This window comes from Aptenodytes patagonicus, chromosome 2 (genome assembly GCF_965638725.1).
Source record: "Aptenodytes patagonicus chromosome 2, bAptPat1.pri.cur, whole genome shotgun sequence".
Classification (NCBI taxonomy): Eukaryota; Metazoa; Chordata; class Aves; order Sphenisciformes; family Spheniscidae; genus Aptenodytes; species Aptenodytes patagonicus.
This window is the reverse complement of record NC_134950.1, coordinates 74,699,774-74,726,816: the sequence shown is the minus strand read 5'-3', so window position 1 is coordinate 74,726,816 and position 27,043 is coordinate 74,699,774. Positions and strand designations below refer to the sequence as shown.

General features: G+C 39.6%; 1 protein-coding gene across 1 annotated transcript in view; it reads left to right on the top strand.

Moving 5' to 3' along the window:
* The first annotated feature begins 292 nt into the window (after positions 1-292).
* The window catches only part of INO80C (INO80 complex subunit C), a 31,712-nt gene continuing 4,961 nt past the window's right edge, over positions 293-27,043 (top strand). The window contains exons 1-4 of the mRNA XM_076330237.1: positions 293-497; positions 21,070-21,180; positions 24,049-24,160; positions 26,460-26,527. Coding sequence (XP_076186352.1) covers positions 363-497; positions 21,070-21,180; positions 24,049-24,160; positions 26,460-26,527 — 426 coding nt within the window. The 5' untranslated portion in view covers positions 293-362. The remainder of the gene's footprint in view (positions 498-21,069; positions 21,181-24,048; positions 24,161-26,459; positions 26,528-27,043) is intronic.

Here is a 27,043-nt window from a genome sequence, read left to right as displayed (position 1 = left end):
GGGGGAAGCAATGAGGAGGCAGGCTGCTTCCTATGAGGTTCGTCCCAGCTGCTAAAGCGCCGGCCTCGCCCGCCCGCGGTGGAAACCTTTACAAGCGGAGGCCAAACCGCCGTGACCGCCCCCTCCCCCGACAGCCCCCTCGCTAACGGCCCCCCCGACAGGGCCCGGCCGGGGGGAGGGGAGGGTCGCGCCGCTGCTACTGCGCATGCCCGTCCGCAGCGCCGCCGGCCAGCGCCCGCGCCGCCACTGCGCGTGCGCCGGGCTGCCTCGCGCCCGGCGAGGGGGAGGGGGAGCGCTCTCTCCCGGTTCCGCCCCGCCGACGTGCTCAGCCCGGGCGCGGAGGGGCTGGGAGGGGGGGAGAAATGGCGAGTCTGATCCCCGCGGCGGCCTCTTCTCCCGCCGGCGCCCCATCCCGTAGCAAGAAGCGCCCGGCGAGCCCGGGCACCGGCAGCGGCCCCGCCAAGAAAAAAAAAGCGACGGCGCCGGGCGGCTCGCAGGTAATGGGCGCGGAGCGGCCAGCGCGCATGCGCAGCGACGACCATTTCCCCCTCCCCGCCGCGCATGCTCGCGGGAGGCGAGCGAGGAGCGCGCGTGCCCTCGAGCGGGGCGGGGCGGGGCGTCCGTTACCTCACCCCGGGCGTCGTGTGCCTGCCGGCGGGGACTGTCGCCCCTTTCTGTGTCTTCGGTGCCCGCTGCTGCCTCCCGCCTGGCTTCCCACGGTCCCCTTTCCTTCTCGCCGGTCCCGCCCGTGGCCGGGCTGGAAGCTGCCGAGCGCTCGGGAAGGGATGGCGGCTGGGTGTCTGCCGCTGAGCCGGGGCGCTTCGGTGGCCGTCGGGCTGGCGGTTTCTTTACAGGCGTTTGAACGTCGAGTTTTCACGCCTCTTCTTTCATCCCCCTGTAGCGTGGAGGTTGTATCCCCTCCGTGTACACAGACCGCTAGCACAGTTCGTAATGCTTTCTCTCGTCGGGTGTGTAACTAAGAAGCAAAGCTTAACCTAGATTCAGTTAAAGCTGCGTTTAAAATCACTTAACTGTGGGCGCTGTGTATGTTGATGCTTTCTGATCAAACCGTCTTGGAGTTGCTGTTTTTTCTGTGCTTACCTTCAGTAGCTTCCTTTGTACCTGATGTTCTGCCACACCCGAGTCCTGTATGTACATCTACATGCACAAACCTCTTGATTGTGCGTGATGATGATTTTAATTTGAGGTAGTTGACCTGTCACGGAGGAGGGACTAGCGCTCAAGTGAGCGCAATTTAACAGCTGCAAGTTCTGTTGTGTGCAGCTCAAACACAATTTTGCATTATGGCCGTCTCTCAGTTGAGCTAAGTGGACCTAAGAGTTAAATGTGAAATGAAGATGTAACCTCAGAGCCTGAGTTTTGGGGAACAGGGTCAGGGGAGGGAGAAGGGCTATTAATGTGAGTTTCTCCTAACCTCTGACCCCCAGTCACAGCGGGTAGTGCAGCCTCTATTTCTGCATCATGTGACACCACCGTGCAGCTCCACAGACCCATCCCCAGCTGATGACATCTGCTCCTTGATCATGAGGTAGCATCTCATGCTCCAAAACTAAACCCCAGAAGAGGTTCAGAGTCATTGTGTATATGACATCTGTATAGACTTTAGGTGCAGTATGTCTTGGATTGCTTCTTTTAGAAAGATTTCGGTAGCTAAAGTGGTCAAAAAAGGGTTGGAAAAGATGGTTGTCTCGTCTCCCCCCCCCCCCCCCCCCCCCCCCCCCAATGATTCTTCTCACTAATATTTAATGAACTATAACAGTAGCATAGCTACAAAGTATGCACTACTGCCAGTTAGGTTGCTTATTTTCATGAGCCATCAGATCAGGGGAATGTTTCTGCGTTTTTCAGCAGTTCTCTCCAGACAATTAAAAGCCATTGTGCACACGCCAGAGCACAGACACAAACCTTTCCTCATTCTGGATGATGTTCTTGTAACACTTGTTTTCACCCTGTGGCATTTACATAGTTTCTTTTCCTTTTCTGGTGGGCTTATCCCTAGGGGAGGAAGTATGAGCCAGTAGCGTAACGTAGCTAACAAACTGCACTGCAATTGTGAAAAATTACTGCCTGGCATGATCACGTTTCACAACTTTTTCAAGGTCTGCTAGAGATAACAGTCTGGATTTTCCAGCATGGAGAGGAATGCTCTGTGCGTGTGTGTGTGTATGCAGATATAAAACATTATATACTTACATATAATTTAAATGCTTATAAAATCTTTTATATTTAAAAAAAAACTTCCCTAAACCCTTCAGCCTCTAAAACTGTTTTCTGAAGTTCACACCAAACTTAAGCCTGTGGACAGTTTCCAGTATTATGAGGCAATCCATGATTTCTTACTCAAACAGGGTTTTGATAGTGTGTGATAAACAGTTTTTGCAATTCTTCTCACAAGTGATTTCAGTGGAGAAGTAATTTCTCAACATTATGTCCAAGTCAGCGTATGCATTCACTGACTTCAGCAGTGCAGATCAATCCCATAAGGAAAAGAAAAAAAATGAGTCTCAGAAAATGTGTAACATCAGGAATGGGACAAGAAACAGCTCGTTGATCTTCTAGCAATCACATTCAATGTTGCTGACTAGCTCTGGAGCGAGCCAGTTCAAACAGAAATGAAATGGGGGCTTTGCATTTTTTGAGTTAGAAACATTGATCATTGGGCACTTTCTTCTGCAGTACCTTATTTAATCTTAATCTCCAGAAGTCCTTATAAAGTCCTTAGTTAATTGCTGAGTAATGTACTTTTTCTGGATAAGGAAACCTGTGGCACAATGAAACGCTCAATAATTCTAATCTGCTGAGATATTCAGAAGATAGCCAGTCAACAAGCACTTAATGCTCGATTTTATAATTTATCCAATCTTTACGTGGCTCAGCCAATCAGGGACTAGGTCATCCATGAATTTTAAATACTTTTTCTGCATATATTATATACCAAGTATCCAATCATTGTGGTATTTTTATTTTGATTTTTTCATTCCAAACAAGTAACATTCTTCATCTGGAAGTCTGATAGGTATGCACCTTTAATATGCACCACTTTCAGCACAGGTTTGGAGGTAGCACTTGTTACTCTTCTGACTGTTCACTTTACTAATTAACCCCTTTGATATTTTTAACAGCCTTTTACAGCCTATTTTCAGCCTTTCAGAAGCCAAATATATCGTGCCATAGCTCAGCACGAAATGGTTTCTATTTTAAGTAAACTGACACTGTGAAACAGATAGAGAAATAGTGAATTATTTCCTTGGTTAATTAGCAAACTGTAGGTAAGAGGATCCCTACCTAGAGCTTTGTAACTACTTGCAGGGGTCAACTTAGGATCTGGGGACTCTCCATTATATTAACTGGTAACTTCTTCTGAGAACCTTGTGCCCGGCCTTCATGGAAATACACTTCACATTGTGCCAACTGTGAACTTACCCACATCTGCGATTCCATCACTGTGAAATTAAACAAAAAGGGGTTTTTGTTAAGTTCCGTAAATCACATAGCTTGTTTTTCTTTTGTGTGCTTTATGTCACAAGTAGCTGTCACAGTGCTCGCCCTGAAAGACACGCTGGTCTGGTAAAACTGTTGATTTAAAAAATATGTTTATTTTTTTTATACAACAAATTTTCTTAAGTATAGCAATGTAATCAACTAGTTTGAGTAACTGTGTGTATCCTACAAGAAGGCACGGTTATCACACAGCATACAGATTTTTATAAACCCAATTTTGATTATGTTTCTCCAACATATGAATTGCTACTTTCTCTAAGATACACTTTAGGAACATTACCAAAAAACATTCTTCATCGTTTGTATGAGTTACCGACCCAAAGGTATTGAGTCATGTTTGTTTTGGAAGCACATTGCACATAGGGCTTGTCAGTCATGTCTACAGAAGGAGACACATGCTTCTTGGATATAATGCCTGTATTTACCAAATGTAAAATTAAAAGCAAGTTTACAGGAAAGCACGATTGCAAATTGATTACATCACTTTCATTAGCCTCACACAATTATTCCTCCCATGCAGTTGTGCCACTGAAAAATACCTCAGTCTTTGCTGCAGCAAAAGATTTTTAATGCTGAGGATTGTTATGTATATTAAATGGTAACATTCATGTGTCAAAACCAATGCTGTTTAGTGGTTTACATAGCACCGTTCAGTTAGGTGTCCTTGCCCAGTGATTCCCAACAGCTGCTGTGCTGGTTCAGCTCCATCGCTGGCTCTTGTGCAGACTTGTCTCCAGGTCTCCCGTCTTTTTAATTACTGTCACTTAACCTGGGATAGAATCTTTGACTCTGATCTTAAAATGCCACCAGTTCCTCTAGCTTAATGTTCACACCATTAGTTTTATAGATTTTACAGCAACAGGAAGCTTTTAAAAGAGTATATTCTACATCAGGATGTAATTGATGAAACAAAATGCTTGCCCATGACAGCTAGCAAGCTTTAAAGATAAAATTTGCAGTGAGATAAGAGAATGACTTGGGGAAAAAAAAAAAGTCTGTGATTTTGTCAGAGGACAATTGAAGAGAGAAAATATGCTAAATATTATGGTAATGCGTATTTGCTTACATTATTTGTCAAACAACTTCAGACGTGCCCAATGAAGTATAGTAAATGCCTTACTTTGAGAATGACATCACGTTTCGTCTTACATTTTGAACTGATGTAAACTGCCCTATTAACTACAGAAATACACAGAGAATGCTTTTTGCTTCTTTCCTCTCCATCGTTGTAGCAACAGCAGGTCTTGGTACCAATTAGAAAATAAAGACTGAACTTCCTCGTCTGCAATGGTATCTAAGAGTTAAATTATTAAATAGATTGATTTTATCTCTAATTATGAGTATTGCAGCAGTACTACTGGCAACCTTCATTTTATGTAGCTAGCTTTCGTATGTATATTTAACACTTTCTGTATTTCTTGTTCTATGCTTAAAAACAGAAGCTATCCAACAATATAAGAAAATAAAGTCAAAAGGGTTTAAAGTTACCATCCTCTTAAATAAGCTCCTCTCATGCACAACATGAAAATAAAAGGAGTGACTGATACACCTAGAACTCCATTTTTATTTTAAATGTAATTGAACGATGATGTTTTATCGTAAACTGAAGATCATCAGATTAGAGTTCTGATAGACAGCTGTGCGTTCAACAAGAAGACTTAAATATATACATATTAACATCGTTACTGTTACATATTCAGAAGCTGTCCAGTAAAGACGGAGAGCTTACCCTAGCGTGGAATTGGACTCTAAACCATCAGTAACTTTGCTCAATTCTCCTGTTATGCTATTTTACCAAGCCTATCACTGTTAAGTAGGAAACCATCAAATCAATTTTAAAATCACTTTGTTTTAAAGAGTCCGTTTGAGCTGGCTAATTTCCTGAAAAATTAGGTTAGGGAGAATGAGTTTAACTACAGAATCGGTGCGTACCACTGCAACTACTGAGCGGAACTGCTGCTCTCACCGTGTTCTGTGACAAGTACCTCCTCTAGTGCGTCACACTATAATAACTTTCTGATCTGGAATTAAAAATTACCTACTTACAAATTCAGACCTTGTTTACTTCAATCAGTATAACACTAAAGTTACTCTAATTATTATAACGTTATTCCATATAAGACTTCCTGTAACAGAAAAGCACGATTTTCCTTTGTAGTTGCAAATTTAATAAACAAGTTGTGTTTCTCACCAATCCACCTGCCCTGAAAGAGACAGCAGGACCCTGATACAGCATGATAGCAGGGAGATGTAAGTACATATGTATTTGCCAGTTTATTAAAAAGCTACCGTGTCGTCATGCTCTAGACTGTACTTTTTTTTCTTTTTAAACATCTCTCAGCCCTTAAGGTTATGACAGTAACTGAAAATATATTAATTTAATCAATGAGGCAGTGCCAATCTAAACATACGCTCGCCTGGAACGATATCCTTAAAAGATGTAGCGTGCTCCCAGGGGATGTTAACTCAAACCTAATTCAATTGATTTAAATGGCACTTTCATTGGATAAAGTATAGATATAGTCGACTGCTAGTTGCTGAGGTGAGCCCTTCAAGTTCAGCCACTTGCACACTTATTCGCAACCCTGCCCAAGAGTCTTGGCTCTTACAAAACTAACTCAGCCAGTTTAAAAAGAATAGCCATGTCTTAACAAGAGTTTTACTAGGTAGTGTTTAAACTGGGATAGCTACCCCACAGATAGGTAAACATACTGTGGCATCACACTGCCTGTCACCAGACCACAGAGCACTGAAAATCCCCCAGACTTGCAGTTCTCTGTATGAAGCACTCAGAGGGTCACTGCTTACATCTCCTAATCCTTTCAAACACATGTGACCACAAAGATACTTTCTGCAGCAAAGCAGACAGTGAACAGCTGAAATATTAAGCATCTCTTCTTCCATGGGGTTTTTGTACTCTTCCCAAAAAACCAGCTTATTTTCAAGCAGTCCACTAATGAGAGCCAGGATTATCCTAAGGTACCAGTTTTTGTCACTTGCACATTTGAAGTCAAATCTGTTAAAGAACCAGAATCTCTCCAGTCCCTGATGGGGAAAAAAATGATAATTAAAAGACAATTAGCAGATTTCGTAGGAAATCTGGCAAAAGTTAGAATATGTGTGTTTTAAGTTTAGCTTTATTAAAGAAAAAAAGGGAATTGCCTTTATAGAGCAATCTAGATTAAAAGGGAGACTGTCAAAACCGAGAGTTAAGAATTGACTTTGCTTGACGTTTGTCACATATTGAAGGCTTTACATGATCTGTAATCATAAAAGTATGTGAATTTCCAAACCAGTCTATGCCAGTCTCAGGGAATTGCCAACCCCCCGACCAAATGTGATTAGATTTTAGATTTAGAATAAACACAGATGTGTTATGTTGTAGAGAGAAAGGCAAAAGCATATGTGTATTGACTTTTACTATGGGCATCAGTATGCTGGTGTCATTTTTTTCACCCTTCTCCCCTTATCCTAGTAGAGAATTGTAATTTTTCCTTTAGCTAACAGAAAATGTTATATTTCAGTTCTTGCTTTAGCTAGGCATTAGTAGTTATATAAATGTATTAATTTTGGATTAAAAGGGCTAATAGAAATATTAATTTGGTAGCCCGCAAGGGTTTTGAATACGTTTTTTTAATCATTCCAAGAAGCCAGACTGGAGACATTGGCTATTTATTTAGACCTGCAGAAAGCCATAAAAGTTGTGACACTCAGTGTTGTGAAATACACCTGGCCCTCACAGCAGAATTCATATCCATCAACAGTATGTCTTGTCTCACTGCAAAGCACACCTACAGCTTCAAGAGCCGCAATTGGGCAATCTATTAGCCTTTCATGATCAAAAAGGAAAGAGTCCCAGTCTCCTCCAGTCTTCTTCACTCTTACCCACCTCCACAAGTCTCGGCTGCATGCTCCTGCTGCCTGGATCACGCCAGCTTTGGTACTCACCAGACATGCTCAGCCATTGATAGAGGTCATCAGTCAGAAGACTAACTTACCAAACCTTCCTCCTCTCCCAGGAAGCTGCATTGTCTCCTGCTGCATTGGTGAACTGGACTGATTCACAGGGAGGTCTAACAGGTGTTGGAGGTAGCACAAGGAAGAAACAGGACCATGTGGCAAGGAAAATCACTTTTCCACTACAAGCGAGCTATGTCATGAACTTAGATACTCTTTAACTGCAGGTTTCATTAGTTTACCGTAACAAACTAAATGAAAACTGGAGCAGTTCAAGATCTGATTCATTAGTAGATCCAGTGTCCCTGCCTGTGGGAAGACCTGGAGACTAACAGCTTCAGCTGTCATACTGCTTGTCTGTCAGTCTCTAAGTACCTTAGAACTGATTCTACAAACTCCAGCAAGCTCTGTGAGATGCCACCAAAACAAGCTAACAGGAAATACTAAGGACTAGTCCTAATTCTACTTCTCCCTGAAGATTTAGGCAACTCTTTCCACTTGGGATTCAGAACCATGAACATCTGCCTTTCTGAAAGCAGATATTAAATCCTTTCTTTCAAAAGTAGAACAGGAGCCACGTTTACGGCACTGATACTTGCTTTTTATACTGGGTCTTTACAAGTGCTTGCTGTGTCCTCCACCTGAAGTTAGTCCTGTTCCTGCCACTGCCTGAGGGGATTCAAACCCTCTTTTTCCCCATGCACACCCTAACCACCAGGCTGGAAGCCAGTCTGGTGTGGTGGGAGGGCAGCATGGAAATGTTTTCTCCTCTACAGCCAAAGATGGAGGTTCCGTCTGTTCATTCAAAGAGAATGACTCCGTAGTCTGGTATTGAACACAGTTGTCAGAATGGTCTGCTTATGTATTTTAGGTATTTATTTCTGTTACGTGTTTTGGCTAATAATAATTTTAATGCAAAATACACAGTTGTCCAAACAGGGATCAGAAATCTTTTCCTTCCAAAACTCTAGCCAAAAAGCTATATAGTCATGCCATCTAATAACATGCATTTATGTTGTAATAAAAATCCATCACTGTTAATTCAAGAAACAAATTTGAAATGGATAGAAGGAAACTATTTTGTGAGTAATATGTAATTAAACTGTAGAGGCCATCATTCTGGGAGGGGTGAATATCTGTAGTTACACGGTTTGTAATCATCCTGCCCCAGGATGTAAGTGCTGACTTGACTCAGGAAAAAAAGTTGTCCTTGCTGATTATAAAACCCTGCTGTAGATAAGGAGCATTTTGGGGAATTAAAAGAAAAATCCTCCTGTAAAGCATTGCAGGCCATTGCTAGGATTTACCACATGAAGAGAGACTTCTAGTATCATATCTATCCTTTTATAATTTATTAAACAGAGAAAAATTATTTGTTGTATATCGTATGTCCTTAATTTTCATTAAACACAAAATATCGCACTTCGTGTGCTTCTGTGCACAACCGGCCTAATATGTGAATTACATAAAATCTGACATAATTTAAAAAGATACCTCATTTTGCAAACATCCACAGGCCTAGAGGTGACACCTTCTACACAGTTTTAAGCAAGTTAGGTTTTTTACGTTTCTGCCCTTACAGTTTTGGCATGCTTGTAGCACTACTTACCCCTGCGTTCATAAGAAGATGGGCAGAAAAGGCTGAGACGCCTATGACAGTTTCTGCATAAATGAGACAAAGTTTACAGGTATGGATAATGTCACTTAAGTGGTACAGCTGGAAAAATCAAATAAGCTTTCAAGTATCTAAGTCTTTTTTCAAATCTGAAAATGAAACGGCAACTTCCCAAGCTAAATACAGAACAACTGCTTAGAGTTTGGTTAGGTATGTATCAAGTACACCATCTTTGAAGAAAAGGTTAGTGGCATCCCAGGAGTACAGGAGATGTTAATCAGGGAAGGGAGGGAGTATTATGAAAATAGTCATCATCTAGGAGAAAGGAGGAGGGAGTTAAAACCCTGTAGGAAACTGCGTGAAAGTTATGTGCCATAAAAACAGTCTTTATATTGAATCAGTGGTGTATTGGTATGCAGTCCATCCAGAAGCTTGTCTTAATTTTTCCAGATAAACAGGTGCATTTAATAAAAAATGACCCCTCTGCCTAGAAACTTTGTTACATTTATGCCCTGAAACCATCAGGACTACAGCAAAATACTGCTGAAATGGAACATGCAGAAATTAGGGCGGTAATTAACGTGAGTTATATGACTGCTTATGACCAAAAGAGCTTTTTGTTAATAAAACCAGTATTTTCTATTTTATAGGATATTGATTTCTAACTAGGGAGATGGAGAGTTGCCCAGAGAGCTGTGGAATCTCTGTCCTTGGAGGTGTTCAAGACCTGCTGGGACAAAGCCCTGAGCAGCCTGGTCCAAGGTCAGTTTTGACCCCTCTTTGAGCAGGAGGTGGGCTAGTGACCTCCAGAGACCCCTTCCAGCCTCAATGATTCGGTGTTACTGTGTCTCGTTTCAGACATCTGATTTATGTGATTAAGATCTCCCTAGATGAGCAGTCATACACTCCTTCCATAGGCAGGTCAGGGTACCTCAGTTGGGTACTTTTCCCCATAGTGTATTAATGAAGCCCAAAACTCAATGACTACATTTAGACAGTATTAATTCTCCTTACACTGTAACAATGGTTCTATGTTAGTAGAACTGCTTTTCCCTGGGAGGAACAGCACAATGTTCTTACAGCAAAATTAACTCTTAAAATCAACAGACTGGAATAGGCAAAGGCCATTTTTTCTTGACATATGCACAGTGTGTTCAGGCTCCTCAAACCAAAGTAGTTAGCTGGAAAGTCCTTATTCCTTAAGTTGATATTCTTTGTTTACATAGTCTAGAACTAGCAATGCTAGTCTGAGTCTCACATTAACGACCTTAAATTTTCTCAAGTCAGAAATGCCATTTTCTCCTTAATTTTTGTTAAACCTATTTGTTGCAGCCAGAATTGCCCTTTTTATCCTCCTCCTTTCCATCTGTTCAAAAAGTATTTTTTTATTTGCTAAATAATTCATTGTGGGAAACTTCTTAAAATATCCTGTTAAACCCATCACAAAATATTAAATACTGTGTTTCCCTCTCACCTACGATCGTGGATATGATACCAAAACCTCACTAATTCTAACATAGTGGAAAAGTCAAGTCTTTTAATAGTTCTGTTCTGTTTCAAGTCCAGCAAAAAAGGCAGTTGGGATACAAGTTTATATGCAAAACACTGAACTGTCTGGCGCTTTTCAGATGTGCTGCAGTTCCTCAACTTCAATAAATAGTATCAGGGTGAAGTGTATGGCCACAGAACTTATATAGTTGAGTAAACAACCACCTACTTGTAGAAATGTTTCTGCAGAAATATTCAGAAAATTTGCCTTGAAATTAGCATCACTATACAACTCTCCCCTGAGCAGCCACAAAACAGTCTACAATAGATACTTGTATGACCTTATTTTCATCTAAATTGTATGTTTATTTTTTTCAGTCATTAGTTTTTTTTCATTATCCAGTTAAACGTAGGTATCCATAGGATAATGCACCTACAGTTTTGCTGAGTACAGGAGACCTGGTGTGCTATTCAAAGCAGGAATGGTTGGTGTTGAGTTTGCTAGATGAAGGAAAGTGGATGTAGTATTCAGGACATGTACAGCCAGATTTTTTTTGTCCCATAATATGAGACAAACAATAAAGATGACATTTGTAGTCTGAAGATTTTTATAAACTGAGATATAGTTTCTTTTCTTGTCCTCTTTGAAAGACCTTTGGAGCATCTGATACAATTACTGCTCTCTGATACGTTATGCCTTTGATAACTTTTTGAAGGTTTGTGGAAAGAATATTCTCAATTGCTTTAGAAGTGGAATGTTCCATATGTCACTGTTCCTAACGTTTGTCTTTCTGACATTGTGTTTGGGTATGACAGTCGTAAGAACCTGTACATAAATGGAAAAACCTTCTTCTGTTTAGATTGTAGTGCTAAGCCTTTGCCGTACGACTGCTAGTATTTACTAATGCAGCATGGCAGCAGTAGGTGTAGTTAGCAGAAATGTAATAGAAATAGAATTTTTATCTAATTAAAGTGACAATTAAGACAGACAGAAGGAAGTGCTAAAATGTGTGAAAAAGAGGGAAAATGCAAGAGTAAAGTTTTGTTTTCTGTATTCGTTTACCAGTTAGTCCGTAACATCTGAATGTAAAATTTGACTGTTCTAATTCAGGTCTGTTTTTCCTAAGAAAAATAGATAAGAGTAGGAGCTCTGGAAGAAAGATACACCCTGTCTTTACTCAAAACTAATTAATTGCCTTTCCTTGAAGAAACGTTTTGTTTTTGTTTGTTACTCAAACGTTGTTTCCTGTCAAAATGGATAATGTTTTACAGAACAAACTAGAATCAGGAAATTGAGTATTTTTTGCAGAATGGAATTGCTTTCCCGTCAGCCAGAGGAGCCGGTATCTTTTTGCTGTCCTTGTCCCTGGTTCAGTCCCGCGCAGATGAATGGACTTGGATCCTTCTCCTACCTTGGCTGAAGCCTGTTATTTGACAGAGGGATTTTGATATGCTCCCTGAGCAGCATTACAATGTTAACAGCACATGAGCATATTGTAATCCTCCAGCCTTTTCTCCAGAAATACTTTGACCTTAACTGTTCTGTATCAGATGATGTATTTTAAACTTTAAGAAGCAGTTTAGCCAAAGTCCTTGACTGAACTGAATTTTTCTGATAAAGGAACGTACTGGCAGTTTTTATAAAAATTCAATTGTGATTTACTCTAGTCTTTTTTGCTAGTATGCTTCCATCCATTTTCAGTCTTAAGGCCCATCAATTTAGAAGGCTTTTTTTCTCTTGGGGGATCAAAATATTCTGTTAGCTGGGCTCAGTTTTACTCTTGGAGAAAGCATGAACTAACACGTGCTTTTTCATTCCATATATACTGAAATTTTTAGCTCCAGAGCTGCTTCAGCATGCCATTCAGCTCATAAATTTGTCCAAGTTACAATTTTCTTAATAAAACTGTCAAACGTTATAAACAAGGAATAGTCCCAATCTACCAAATGAAATCTAAAAGTGAGAGATCCTTTGCAATTATTTAAGCCAAAAGGAACTTTGTGGCAAATGCAAATTAAACCAAGCTTTTCTGGGATAGTGTGAAGCTATTCACAGTTGCATCCCAATTGCATTTTATTTGCGGCTTTTCCCCATAGAAAATAGTAATTTTTTTCCTCGAAATATCTGTAAGTTATAAAACTTTGTCTATTGTAGTGTGTGAAAGTTTTTTAAATGGAAAAACATGTTTGGCATCTGAAATCTCTTGAGAAGAAATCAAAGCTTTTTATTGAAGCTTGTTAGTCTCTTTCTGTGTTTGAAAGTTGAATAATTTCGAAGAGAGCAAAGTAAACTTGAATTTTTCTGGATTTTTTTTTTTTCTCAAGTGAGCAGTACCAGCAAGAAGGGAGTTCTTGTGTCATGAAATTGCTAGGTCTTTTTCCCCTAGGTTTTCAAGAAATGTTTGAGAGGTGGGGAATGTAATTAAAATCTTATTCTCCCTTTGGCTGCATTTTTAATTTTGAATTCAAACCCTCACACAGAGTAATAGAGCTTTGCTTTAGGGTGTTTTACACCTCTATCAAAGTGACTAAAGTAATTAGTATTTTATACATTTTGGTAAGTATTTTGTCACTGGAAGCACCAGTGCAGGTGAATGATAATGGTTTGAAGCTCAGGCAGTGACGGGACCCTAAATGAGAATGTCGCCTTTTAATCAAGAGCACTTGGAGTCTATGGTATTGAAATGCCCTACAGAGAACATAGAAAAGCTATCCATCACTTTGTGACAGTCCAATCTTTCAGTGCATGAGTAAAATTTTATTCAGCCTTTCTAAGGCAGTTGGAATGTAAGACGTTTTAACTCACCTCAAAACAGCAGTGTAAAAGTTTGAAAGCATAATGTACAGATTGCTTTCTGGACAGCATGTGTGTCTCTATGTATTATCTTTATTTATTTAGATTGCAGTTGAAACATTTTCCATGCCCTGCTTCAAACACCTCCCTCTTATACACCCAACAGGTGAGATTATTTCTAAATTTTAGTCATATGTTTGGAGTTAATTTGCATAGTTGATTAACTCTGATGCTTAGCGGAAATACTCAGCAAGTTAAAGGGAAAGAACTGCTGCTTTAGGAAGGACAGATTTTGTAAGTAAGTAAATGTCACACAGAAAAGTAGTTTGACACATGACTCAGAAGTCCTCTGGGAAATGCTTAGAAGAAGCTGAAGTACATTTAGTGACATATACTTGGAATTATAAACTATTATTATAATAATTCAACAATCTAATTTCAAGCTTTGTGTTGTTATGTTCATTTTTAACAACCCTCCTTCGGCTTTCTTTATAAGTGAAAGCAGCAGCAGCATCTGAGGACAATGTCGTAATTTAAACAAAACATTTTTGTTGTCGGACATTTGGGAGATTTTCTTTTCATGTCAATGGAAGCAGAAACCTGTACCTTGTCTTTTAAGATGAGTTGGCAGTGATGAAACCCACTGACTTAAATGGATTTACTTCCAATTTACACTGTATGCATGACTGTCTCACCCACCCTACTAGCTGCTTGAAATCAAGGACATTGATCTGCACTGTACTTCATACCTGTTTTCAGCTGGCTACTACGCAGTTTTTTTGTTTAGTAAATTGAGTTTTTCAGTACCCTGTGGAACAAAATTTGCTGCGAATATGCAAGATGAGGTTTTTTTTCCTTCCTGGCATTTGAACATTTTCAAGCTGAAATATTTTTTGTCCTACCCCAAAATAAGGTAGGACCTCTGTGAAGGGAGAACATTCCTAAAATGCTACCACGTACCAGAGTAGAGAGAGAAGGCTGGGGAAATTGTATTGGGCTTCCTTTTAGTGAGTGGAAAGGAAGAGGGAAAAAGTTTTTCCTGTTGAATCCAAGAATCAGTAAAATGCAACCAGATGGTTAAGATATGTTTGCTCATGTTACTAAGTAAGTCTTTCAGCCACAGACGTGGAGAGAGTTAATCTTGTTCAAGAGTGCTATTTCTTCAGTCTTACATTGTTATTTGGGTGATCAGTGAGTTTGCTTTCAGAAATACACTATGCTAATAATGTTGGTGATGAGAAATTTTTTAGCTATCATTTTAACTTGAGCTTAAGCACGTCTAATTCTGACACCTTTCTCTGTGAATTGTTCTCAGCAATGTAAAGAGCTGCATTTTTGTCTGCCAGAGTGTACATGTTCAAGTTTTAATGGCTCCTGTCATGTCATCATGCAAAGTTAAATGAATTAAATATTCAGAATGTGCAAGAGCCTGTGCCAGGCTTGTTTTACAGTGAGAGCTAATATATTAATCAAAGAGCTTAATATACATTCCAGTATGAGCAGTATTAGCTGGGACTCTGTTAAATAGCTGACATTCAAAGTCTACTCCCAGTTTTGAAAAGTCTGCTCATATCATCGCTGCTGTCATCTAGTGACATTCGTGCTCTGTTTCCACATGGCATTCTCACTCACTGTAATTGGCTGCTAGTGAAAATACAGGTATTATCCATCTATTTTATAAATTACCATTTTCTTCCCTGGCTGCATGCCACAGCTTCGTGAGGATGTCACAGAACTTACACACAGCTAAAAGCTGAGTAAGTTGCTACAAGTTGGATATTGCTGCTTTAGAAGTAACCTGCTACAGGAATAATTAGACATACACCATTATTGAGGCTGAGTTAAAACAACTGTGTCAATGAAATTAAGCATGTCATTGTAGTAGTATTGTAATTATGAAAATCAACTGCCAAAAATAAGTAAAAATAATTTAAACTATTTATTCAACTTCACATACAAAGGTTGGAGACAAGCAGGTTCCTCAGCAAGCCAAACTGGGTGCTTGGGGCAAAGTTATCACCAAGTGTGAGGGCTTGATTCAGAACCGGACCCCTCTTACTACTTATTTTTCACTAGTGACATACAACCCCCTAGTCATCACTGTAAGACAAAGCCAGAGTATCAGAAATACTGAATGCAGAAGCAAAACCAAACCAAAATCCTACATATGTAATCACCTTCATTTACAATTGCTGTACTCAGTACGGTGTTAAAACTGACTAATGAATGATTTGCAGAAAACAAAACAGACAGAGAAAATCAATGTTTACAATATTGTTTTTGCTCCCTTAAACTAGAAACTTCCTTTCCATTTCTTATGGAATTTATTTATGCATTTAAGTTTTGCTTTACCAACACACTGTTCAGTTTACCTTCTATTTTTAAATTCTGTTTTACCATGTAAAACTGTAACATCTAGTGAAAATGGCCACTGACGGTCATAGTGTACCTTCAGTGATGTGCAAATCCATTTTTTTTCTAAGCCATGACATGCATGGTATGCAGTGATAAGATGCCAGAAATGCACAAATTTACGTCTTTGACTTTTATGTTTCATATTTTTTTGGTTTTTATACTTTGTAAAATCCTGTTAGTCTAAAATAATGAAAAAATATTATAGAATATAATCCAAAAGTAAATAGGTAAGAAATTATACTTCAGCATATATCAGTTATTCTGTTACGCAGTTTTAATCCTTGCTGGGGGGGGCGGGGAAAGGAATGATGATTCAGACAAGCACTTTCATAATAAGTTAATTCCACCTGGTATTTAGTCCCATCACAGACGCCCATCCCAAACCCCACAATGCTGATTCTACCTAGAAATAGCCAAAACAAAGAATTTAGCTTCCATGGTCTACAAGTTTTGCTTGTCCTCTCCCTAAATAAAACCAGACAGATGGAGCAATCTTTGGAAATCATGTGAAAACCAATACATCTGCGGTAGGGAATTTGGAACAGAATATATTGAAAAAATTAATAGATCTACCAAAACCTAAGATTGAAAGTAGTATGTGAATAGGCAGCCTCCCAATGTGTGTTTTCTCCCAGCACAGACAGCATATACAGTAGGGTCCAAATTAGACTCATTCCTGGGGTTTGGCTTTACGCAAAAGAAACCAGTGTTAAGGTAGCAAAGCTTAGCTCAGGTCTCTTCCCCAGACTTGGCTGTTCTTACAACAAACCTCTTAGGACTCCCAAGTGTTTGCTGCAGGTCTTCGCTCTCTCTCGAATTTTTGCTGTCTCCTAACCAAGTGAAGTCCTCAGCCAGCTTCCTCACTCGGCAGCTGTCACCCAATCCTAGCACGTAACAGGGAGGACAGTGTCCCACCCAGCTGGGATGCACTGAATACTCAATAAATGGTCTTGTGAAAAGAAATGCAAAAAAGAAGCAGCACCCTCACTATTGCTCCCGTCTATCCCAGGAGGGATAGAGGTTGCCAACCTGTCACACTGTGGTTGTAGTTAAAATTCAGCTAAAGCACATAAACGCAACTTTATAGAGGGAATGAAATTGCACAGGTGGTCTTATAAGAAGCCTTTGACCTGCTGTCTACAACTTCTAAAACATGCCATTCCAGTCAAGGTTGGTCTGCGCCTGGCTAAGGAGGATACTGGGAGGAGGAGGAGGAGGACAGAGGGAGGTAACATGAGAATTGGTGGCAGCATGTACTTCTGTGGAGGTTAACAGCCAGAGGAAGAGTCGATGGGAAAGGATGAACATAGTTACTGATGACTTAGCTGCAGTGTTTACTGTAGTGTTTTTATTGTTATTTGGCATAAAACTAGCATAAGCATGTTCCGCTGTACTGAAATCACATCTTCATTTGCCAGTGCAGATGTACCCTGTAAATGTAAAGCCACTCCAAAGTCTTTGTTGTTACAACCTTCAGCAGCCTATGGAGGAATACAGACTGCTTAGTGACTATTCTAGCACAAATTCCCTCTAGCCCTAGTTACAGAAACCACCATTTAAAAGACACAATTTAGTTATAAAGTGCACATTAGAAGCTGCTTCACTGTCTCTCTCCTTGAAGTGTATATTGAGCTCCCCATAAAGGATGTTTACATTACAAGATCAGTTAAAAAGAAGCTTTAAAGAAGCTATCCAGAGTTTCAGCCCATGGTCACACTTTCTAGCCCTACTGCAAAGCATTTGGGATTATCCTAGGACGCCAGGGGTGAGGGCGTTAGCTAAGAGACTGGCTGGATAGAGAAAATGTGCTGTGGACTAGTTGTGAATTTGGCAGGAAGGGGAAGTTACCCCACATGTGACTTTGGGTTACAGCACACATTGAGCAGTACACATTCCCTGGTGACAGGCGCTTCCTCACTGCACTCACAAGACTGCCATCGCTTCATAGGACTACAAAGGGGATTTGAATTCATTCCTGTTTGTTTGCCCCAACACATGACAGTGAAGAATGAACTATCTTCCAAACTAAATGACCAAGCAAACAAGCACATTTGGGAGAGATTTGTTCAACAAATGTTAAAAGTTAAAGATTACCTTTACTGTACAGTAATTGTTCACTGAGGAATCTTCTTTCAGGCTTTAAATAATGTTTTGTATTATCACTGTATTACTCACTTTCAGGAAACATGGGGTTTGCAGTACAAAGGTAGATCCATATTGGTTAAAATTCACTCGGCATCTCCCTCCCCACCTTTAAAAAAACTTTCAAAAAACAAACCTGAAACATTAAATGATGTTTCTTATGCTTTAAATACTGGCATTTTAAAACATAGGCTGGACAGATTTGTAGATTGTTGAGACACTTTCAGTTTGTGGCTGAAAAAGTGCTGAGGATATCGGCTGAAACTTCTGCAGGCTGCACAGAAAGAGCATTTCAAAGCTCTGTACTTGCCGGAGTTCACTCCTCTGTGCAGTAGCACGTTATTCTGGAAGCAGTGCTTCTACTCAACTCTTTAATGTTTTTCCAGAAAGAAAAACACATTAGCTGAGTAGCACTCAGAGTAGCACTCTCTTCCATAGTGCTACTGCTACAAATCAGAGTTTTCATACAAGCAATGCTGAGTGAGGGAACTGGCATGCCTCTATAGTATGTATGTCTTTATCTCAGTTCCCAGCATTTAACTGGGATCATAGTACTCAGTCCTGTTTGCTTCCCAGTCTATCACAGGGCTCTGAAATCATGGTATCAATTGCATACCACTATGGTATGCAAGCTGCTTTACAGTCCTGCACACCAGCCTGCACCCTTTGCCTTGGAGAGGAAACCACTGCTCTGAAATTGTCCATGACGGATCCAGAAGCTCCTGCTGGCGTGATGTCTCAGTGGGACTGGAGGATGGCTTGGGTGTCCACATGGCCCAGAAAAGCAGCAGCTGCTGCTCCGGATCCTGCTGCCTCTGCCATCCCTGTGCAAGCGATACTAGCACAAACAAAATTAACATCTGGCCTGTAACGTGAGTTATCCTGACTCAGCAGCACTAATACCTGAAATCCCTTAGGGCTTGGTCCGGAAAAGAAACAACGTGTAGAATTTACGTTCAGGAATTGTCCTGCCAGGAACAGTTCCTTGCTTTCCTTCCCAATGTGCCAGCAAGATTAGCACTGAATCCACACAGAAAAACCCACTGAAGACAGCGAGTGTAATATGTAAATGTACCCAGCTACAGAAATTAAGGACTACATGTATAAGGAAGCTTCTTCCCCTTTACTGATAAACCATTTATATTTGCTCCATCTCAAAATACTAGGTACTGTTTTGAGATATTGTTGAAATGCTACTCAAAAACTGTTTCATAAACAACAGAATACTTAGGAGAAGATCACTGAAGGGGCAAAAGTGATAAAGTAATTAATAAAAAACTGTAGGCTTGGATTTAAAACCGACCAAATGGTACCAAATGAAAGGCGAGAATGCTTTGAGGAATAACTGTGAGTGCTGATTCCTCCGCTTACAGAATTTACACGGATAATGAGCAGTATCGGAGATAATTTATTAATAAAAAATAATCTTGTATCTCAAGCCTTGTCTTTCTCAAGATTGACTTTAATGTTTGCTGCTGAAATCCAAAGTGCTGGAAGTGTGCATGTGCAAGAATATAGTTTGAAACCTAGTAACTCATTATATAAAGCCACTTCAGGATTGCTGAAGATACTATTTTCTCTGCTCACTGTCACATAATGCACGTTTCTAAACACCCATCTGCATTTCTTCTGTTTCTGTGACAATCACTGCCTTTTAATGTTGTCCTCAGCAAGGGAAGAATCAAGTTTAAACTACAGACTTCAATGCTGCTTCCACTAATGTTATTATGGTAGTATCCCCTGTACTATGATCTTTTGAAAATAGATCATCTATTCATATATTTTAATAAGACACTAGAAACGTGACTATTTCAATTGAATGCTTCTTTATACCATACTTTGAATATTTAAGACCTCTCTTTGCTATGTTAAAAACAGGCACTGTTGAATAACTGATGTATTTCCCCAAAGAAGAGTTCAGCTTGCCTAGTTCCTAATCCTGCAATTACTTATGCATGTAGTTAAGAATACAAACACTTCCCTTGTAATCACATGGAGAAGGATATGCTGAATCATGGCCTTTGCTATATAGTCTCAGTGTCTAGAGGTACTCCCATAATTCACTAATAATAATGATCCTTTTTTCTCCTACTTAAAAGAGCATTGTATCAACACAGAAGGTTTTGCAGTGCACGTTTTCACAGGAAATCATTTTTTTGTTCTAAGTATTATCTGACTGAAGGTAAAGTAAGAAACAGTTTAACCACCCGTTCAGTAAATATTGATTCAGCTTTTAGCCAAGCTTTTTGTTCGTCAAGAAAAAAGAATCAAGGTATGAAATCCTATTGACTGAACTGCTAAACTCAGTGGCAAAATTCTCATTGGCTTCAGTATGGATCAGGATTTCATGAGGAACATTTATGTATGTAGCATGGGCTAGCTCTGGTAGGTGGAGACTTACAGGGCACTTGCAAAATAAAAAAACAAGATAGACTCAGCCATGCAGAACTCTCAGAAATTGCTTAGACTGCCACACAACTTTTTTAGCTTTCCAATCACACACACCCCTTCTCCAACTAAAAATGTTAGTTGGAGAAGGACTAAATGTCTTCCTGCTAAATAAATAAACCATAAAGAAAAGCCTAGAAAACACCAACTAATACCAATGTAGATTTTGTGAGGCTTGTGTATAGAAATAATATATATAATAAAATCTCTTTTTCCCCTCATTCCTCACTCAGACATGATTGAAGTCAAGTATGGAGAATAAACTGATTAATCAATTATTCTTTAGAACCTTGACAAAAAACTTTTTATAAATTTTATATATTCCTGTTAATGCTCTAGTACTGAACATTCTGAAACAAATCCAATGTACACTTCTGCTGTTTCTGGTTTTACATGCCGTCTTGCACTTTATAGAGATGGCTTTCATTAATACTGAAATAAACCCAAGGCTGTTTTTACTCAGTAGGCTTTGGCTACTCTATTCCCCTCCTCCCCTTTATGTGTCAGTTGTAAATTTCTTGACAAATACTCTGTTTCATGCTTCCCCACTGCTGGCATGCAACATCCTTAAAGATTCAAAAGAGATAGAAAGGCTAAAAAGGCAACAGGTAGGTAATACAGCAGACGGCTCTGTCTCCGGTTAAACTTGCTCAGAGTAACAAGCAATAAGATTGTATTTTTTCTTCAGAGTGCAGGTGGAGAGGCCATGAATGAAAACAAATTTCTGAACACAGACTCCAGCACAGGATCAGTGGAAACAACTGTCAAGCCGTTACCATTTAAAGATCCAAACTTCATTGTAAGTATATTATTTTAACAATTTGAAATTCTAAACTCTTCAAATAGAACATTAACTAGGATTCTATTTAACCATATTGCTAATGTAAATATTAAGAAAGTCAGCTTAACGGGCAAATAAAAGGTTGGCAATTTTAAAGAAATTAACCTCAAGTCCATGTCACACCATGGTCCAAAGTGCACACTATATTAATAGCATGAAAATGGCATTGATCCAGAGGCAGAACTATTATATTAAACTCTGGAACAGTCAGAAAACCTGCTAGATTAAGGTAAGTGCAGAAGTTTTATAGTGTGGTATTTCACAAACTACCACAGCTAGAGAGGAATAATTTATATCGCTGTGAATGTAGGAATCCCATCTCCCAGTTCCTAGCCAAGGCAGGCTGCAAAACGATTGAACTAGAAATCAACCAGAGAGTCACTAGCAACTGGCATTTTGCTCCTCTCCCAGTCCCTGAAACTCTAATAAACCTGTGGTGTCCGTTCTTCCGGTAATTGCTAGATTTAGAAGCAAACGCTCTGTGAGGTTTAAACTGGGGGAGAAGGTGAAGGAAGACTACAGCTAGTAATGCTGTCACTGCTGGGTTTGTTTTTAGTATCTTTTTATCTTGCTGTGCCAGGGCCAACTCATTGGCACACTGTACAAACGCTTTCTAGACAAGCAAACTTCTCAGACTGCTGGTCCTAAGCCAGTACTTAGAAAGAAGGATTTTATCCCAGATTTCATTCTGTATGAATAAGATACAATATCTCACAGCATAAAACCTGAGTAATCGGGCTTCGCACAGCTCACTAAGCACAGGTTTGGCAGAGGGTATAAAATTAATCTCTGACTTGCAAGTTGCTCTATGTCTGCTTTGCAGACAACTTCTGTCACGAGAGGGGCACTCAAACGACTGTATACTTGGCTCACTCTGATCCTCCAGCGAGCACCAGCGTCTTTGAGAAATGGGGCTTACTGGAAAAGCTCCATTTGCACCCAGAGGCATTCCATATAGCTTCCATATAGGATTTAAATAGCCATGAGGCCTTGTGCTGATCCTTCAGCACGTCTTAGAGGGATGTCACCATTTCCAAAGAGGCAATACTAATGTCTGCATGCTTGAAATAATAATGAATGTACAGGGCCTTTGGCAACTGCTGCAGAAATAATAAGCGGTTATAATAAAAACATGAAATTGTCCTCCCCGATACAGTAACTAATTTGAGAAAAAATGTATTGAGTTTTAACTAGCTTTTTGTTGGTATGAACTGGTAGTAACAATTTGGTTGACTTTTTGCATCCTTCCAGCCTAATTTACCTTAAAAGGAAGAAAATAAATCAATTAATGTCTGTCTCTTATAAATATGACCAAGTTTGAACCATTAGCTTGCTGCAGAGGATAGACTTAAAAGCAGAGAAGAAGGAAGAAATTACCTTTTTCTAAACTTCCTGAATGGAATTTGCATCTGCTGGCGATGGGGAAGGGGAAGACGACCTTCTGACAATTGTGTAGAGCAATGAATAGCTCCACCTGTCCTAGCTTTCCCTGAACTTCAGTAGTGCAGAGGTAGCTTGGTTCATTTGCGCTTGGCAGTCATTGCCTTTTGATTGTAGGTATGTGAGGTGATACTCAGCCCCATTCCTAGAAGGCATAAGTTCATATAAACCCAATAGTTGCTTTTGAGAAACCAGATTACTGAAAAAAAAATCATTATGCAATGATTTTTGGGAAAATTCATGTAATGAATTTGAATTAGTACTGTGGTAGTACGTCTGTTTTCATCTCATATTCCAGCAGTCTCTATTTTACAATGATCTCTAGATTACTAAGGTGTTATGCTCAGAGCAAACATTTGCATGTACTTTCTATATTGGATACCCATTGCCAAAACCCGATACTATCATCAGCTCATGAGCATCTTTTCTGAATATATCTTACTTCTACGGAAAAAAAAGCTTTCTCATTGAATCCCTCCTATCATTCTCAGCAATTTAACAGGCTAATTTATAAACCAGTCACAGCAGAAGTGTGTTTGCAGAACTTTGCTGAGTTTTGATGGGACTGATGTGGCAGGTAGTAATTATTAACAGAAATAGCAACAACTCCCCAATTGTAAGAACATTTTCTTTTCTGAAGTAAAGCTGTAAATCTGTGTCCTTTGATCATTTAGAAGTAGTACAGTATGTTGTGCAGCTTCTGTCTCTGGAGGGACATAAATAAATTACTTTGTAGCAGTCACATTTGATAACTGAAACTACCATTATAGTACCTGTGGCAAGCCTTCCATTAGTGTACCTTTCAAAATGCAAAATTGTCTTGGCAGCCAACATTCTATTTATTACTCTTTTTCTATTCTTCTTCTATCCTTTGAAAGAAAAATACAATTTCCAGAAAGTTTCTCATAGTATTCATTACATTTTGCAAGATCAGTTACGTTTTCTACAGTCACGGATAATTTACAAGAGCTAGAGCTGCACCTGTAATATGCCATAAAAAGGAGAGAGAAAATTTAGCTGTGTAATCACAGTTTTCAACACAACTTCATAGTAATAAGTTCTAATACGATGGGAAGTACATACAGAATCCTGTAATCTCAGGCTAAACCTAACCACATTGATTTTCTATTTCCATGTAAAAAGCAGATTTTCATTTCCTTCAGTTAATCCCAAACATAGTAGCTTTGACACAGTCCAAAAAGCTTTGTTCTTCTTGCAGCCGAGATTAAAGTGTACAGTATATTAGCCTGCTGATGAAGTAAGTGAGGATAACAAATGTTCATGACAAGATGAGACGTATCAGAAAGACTATGAAATGGAAGTGTCACACTCTGAAGTAGTATTCTTTATTTATTTTTTCTCTAAACACCATATTTTTAATTCTAGCACTCCGGCATTGGTGGAGCAGCAGCTGGCAAGAAGAACAGAACTTGGAAGAACCTAAAACAAATTCTTGCTTCTGAAAGGGCATTGCCATGGCAACTAAATGATCCTAGCTGTAAGCTGCTTAGACGCTTTGCATGTATTTATAAATAATAAAATCCACACAAATACCTTTCTTTAAAACAAACCTAAATTATTTCATCAGCGCATGCAGTATCCTGCTTGAACAGGGTCCAGTAGTACATTTAAGACTAGTCCAATCACACTCACCAACCCTAAGTGGAAAGTAGGGGGAAGCAAATAATTTGGAGTATTGTGAGAAAGTTCAAATACATTTGGGGATAGAGTTTAATAAAGGAAATGTATTTATCCGAACCAGGTCAGAAACTCCTTATTCCCATCAGGTTTTTGTCACCTCTTCACTGCTGAGGAGCCGCCTCCTCCTCCGCATACAGCCCAGATGTCTTCTGACAGGTGGCTGCTGCTTGATTAGCTATATTTGAACTATTTTCAAATAGATTCTGCTAAGCCACGTACCTGCAGAAGCTTAGACCTCAGCCCAAGCTTCCTATCCAGCTCCTTATCCTAGATTATTGGGAGATTTGAATCCTACATCCCCTATTCAGCTCAGCACAGCTGAAACTACACTATTAGCAGTCCTGATTACAGCTAGCTGGTGTTCATCTACAGGAGCAGAGTTACAGCAGTGGTCTTAATCTAGATATACTTCAAGTCTACTTGTAAAGTAGGATACTAGTGAACGTAGCTGGAGACAGAATGTGGTCCTCAGATTTTACCTAAGCAAGTGGAGACATCTCAGAATTGAGCATATGCATATACTTTTTGTCAGACTTGGTGCTTTATCCAAAAATAGCTTGCCATTTTTTGAAGTGTTTTAGATGCAACTGTTACAGAAAAATGCAGACTACTGTGTGTTCCTGGCTATTGTAACTGACAATCTGCTGATGTTGCTATTTCTATTATGTTCTGTTTGCAACAGTAAATTTACAGGCTGTTTTTTAAGAAGGTGGGAAAAAAAATTCAGTTGCATATTTAAAACCAGCTGTCTGTGGCATTAGTGTCTTTTGAATTATGAGACGATGAGTTAGAAATTTGATATGCATGGAGCATTTGAATTGATCATAGCATCTGAATGAGGTGCAAGGGAGATCAGGAAGGAGGAAAGAAATGAGTCAGGTACAAGATATTTTTGTAAACATCCACAATTGGGGATTTAACTACTTAAACATACCAACTGTATGTTAAAAATGTTTATGAACGAGAGTTGCTATCTAAAGGGTACCAAAGAACAGCAATTTCCATCATTTAATTTAAACATTCAGACAATTCTCTAGGTCATTGACTGGCCTTAAAGTGGTACATGCTTAAAGATTTAACTGATTTAAAAGATTACTTTGCTTTTCTGGATTATAGTATTTCAGACCTGCAGTCTTGAGCAATGTTTCGAGGTCTTAACATACACCATGCATATGATAATGACTGTTCTTTGCAAATAACTGACTGCAAGGGAATTCATTAAGACTTTGAAGAAATCAATACATTTCAAATAGCTCTCTTGCATTTTTCCTTTTGGGGAGGGCAGTTCTGCTTACTGAACTCTTATTTAGAGAGGTGAGCAAAATCAGGCTGTTGTTTACAGTGCTAACAGCCTAAATGTATTCAGAGGTAATTCTGCTTCGTATTTCTTTGCCTTAGTGCTGCTAGTTAATAGAGAATTCAGAAAGTAAAGGTGGCATTTTAAAGAAGTACTGTTACCTACAGTTGTGGTTTAAGCCGGCAGGCAGCTAAACACCACACAGCCGTTCGCTTCACTCCCCCCCCACCCCAGTGGGATGGGGGAGAGAATCGGAAAAAAAAAGTAAAATTTGTGGGTTGAGATAAAGACAGCTTAATAGAACAGAAAAGGAAGGGAAAATAATAATAATAATGATAAAAGAATATACAAAGTAAGTGATGCACAATGCAATTGCTCGCCACCTGCCGACCGATGCCCAGCCAGTTCCCGAGCAGCGGTCACCCCTCCCCCGGCCAACTCCCCCCAGTTCATATACTGAGCATGACGTCACATGGTATGGAATGTCCCTTTGGCCAGTTTGGGTCAGCTGTCCTGGCTGTGCCCCCTCCTGGCTTCTTGTACATCTCCAGCCTTCTCAGTCGGTAGAGCATGGGAAGCTGAAAAGTCCTTGGCTAGTGTAAGCATTACCTAGCAACAACTAAAACATCGGTGTGTTATCAACATTGTTCTCATCCTAAATCCAAACCACAGCACTGTACCAGCTACTAGGAAGAAAATTAACTCTATCCCAGCCAAAAGCAGGACACCTATTTACATTTGGGGTTTGTGTTTTAAAATATATATAGCACACTGAATTTATCCCTTTGTTTTTCTCTAGATTTTAATATTGATGCTCCTCCTTCCTTTAAGCCTGCCAAGAAATACTCAGACATTTCAGGACTCCCGGTAAGTATTGTATTTTTCTCTTCAAAATTGGCATCTCACTTTCCACAATGAAATAAAGCTGGTGCATGCTTTTGTAAAAGCTGTACTTGCTAAGGTTCCTATTCAGCCTTGCACTTGATAGTTGTCCAGTGATTTAGGGCCAAATCCCAAATACTGTCACTACATCACAAAATCCTTAGGATGTTAATATGTCAGGACAGATTAAGTACCTTGTCCTGCCAGGTGGCTTCTGTCACACCACTCTCCCAGCTGTGGAGTCTGCATTGGTCCCCATCATTTCTGATTCTTTAGATTGTTACAGTGAAAGCTGGTGGCCCACAGTCTCCATGACTCCTAACTTTGCCAAGCTGACTGAAACTTTCTATGCTGAGTATTTGCCTGAGGCTGATTTATTTAATTTTATCTTTTAGAGAAAGTTTCAAAAAGATGGCTCAGCAATTTCCAAGAATGAGATTAGGCAAAGTTATATTGATTGGCCCAGGTTAAAAAAAAAAAATCTTGTTATCATTACTCTCA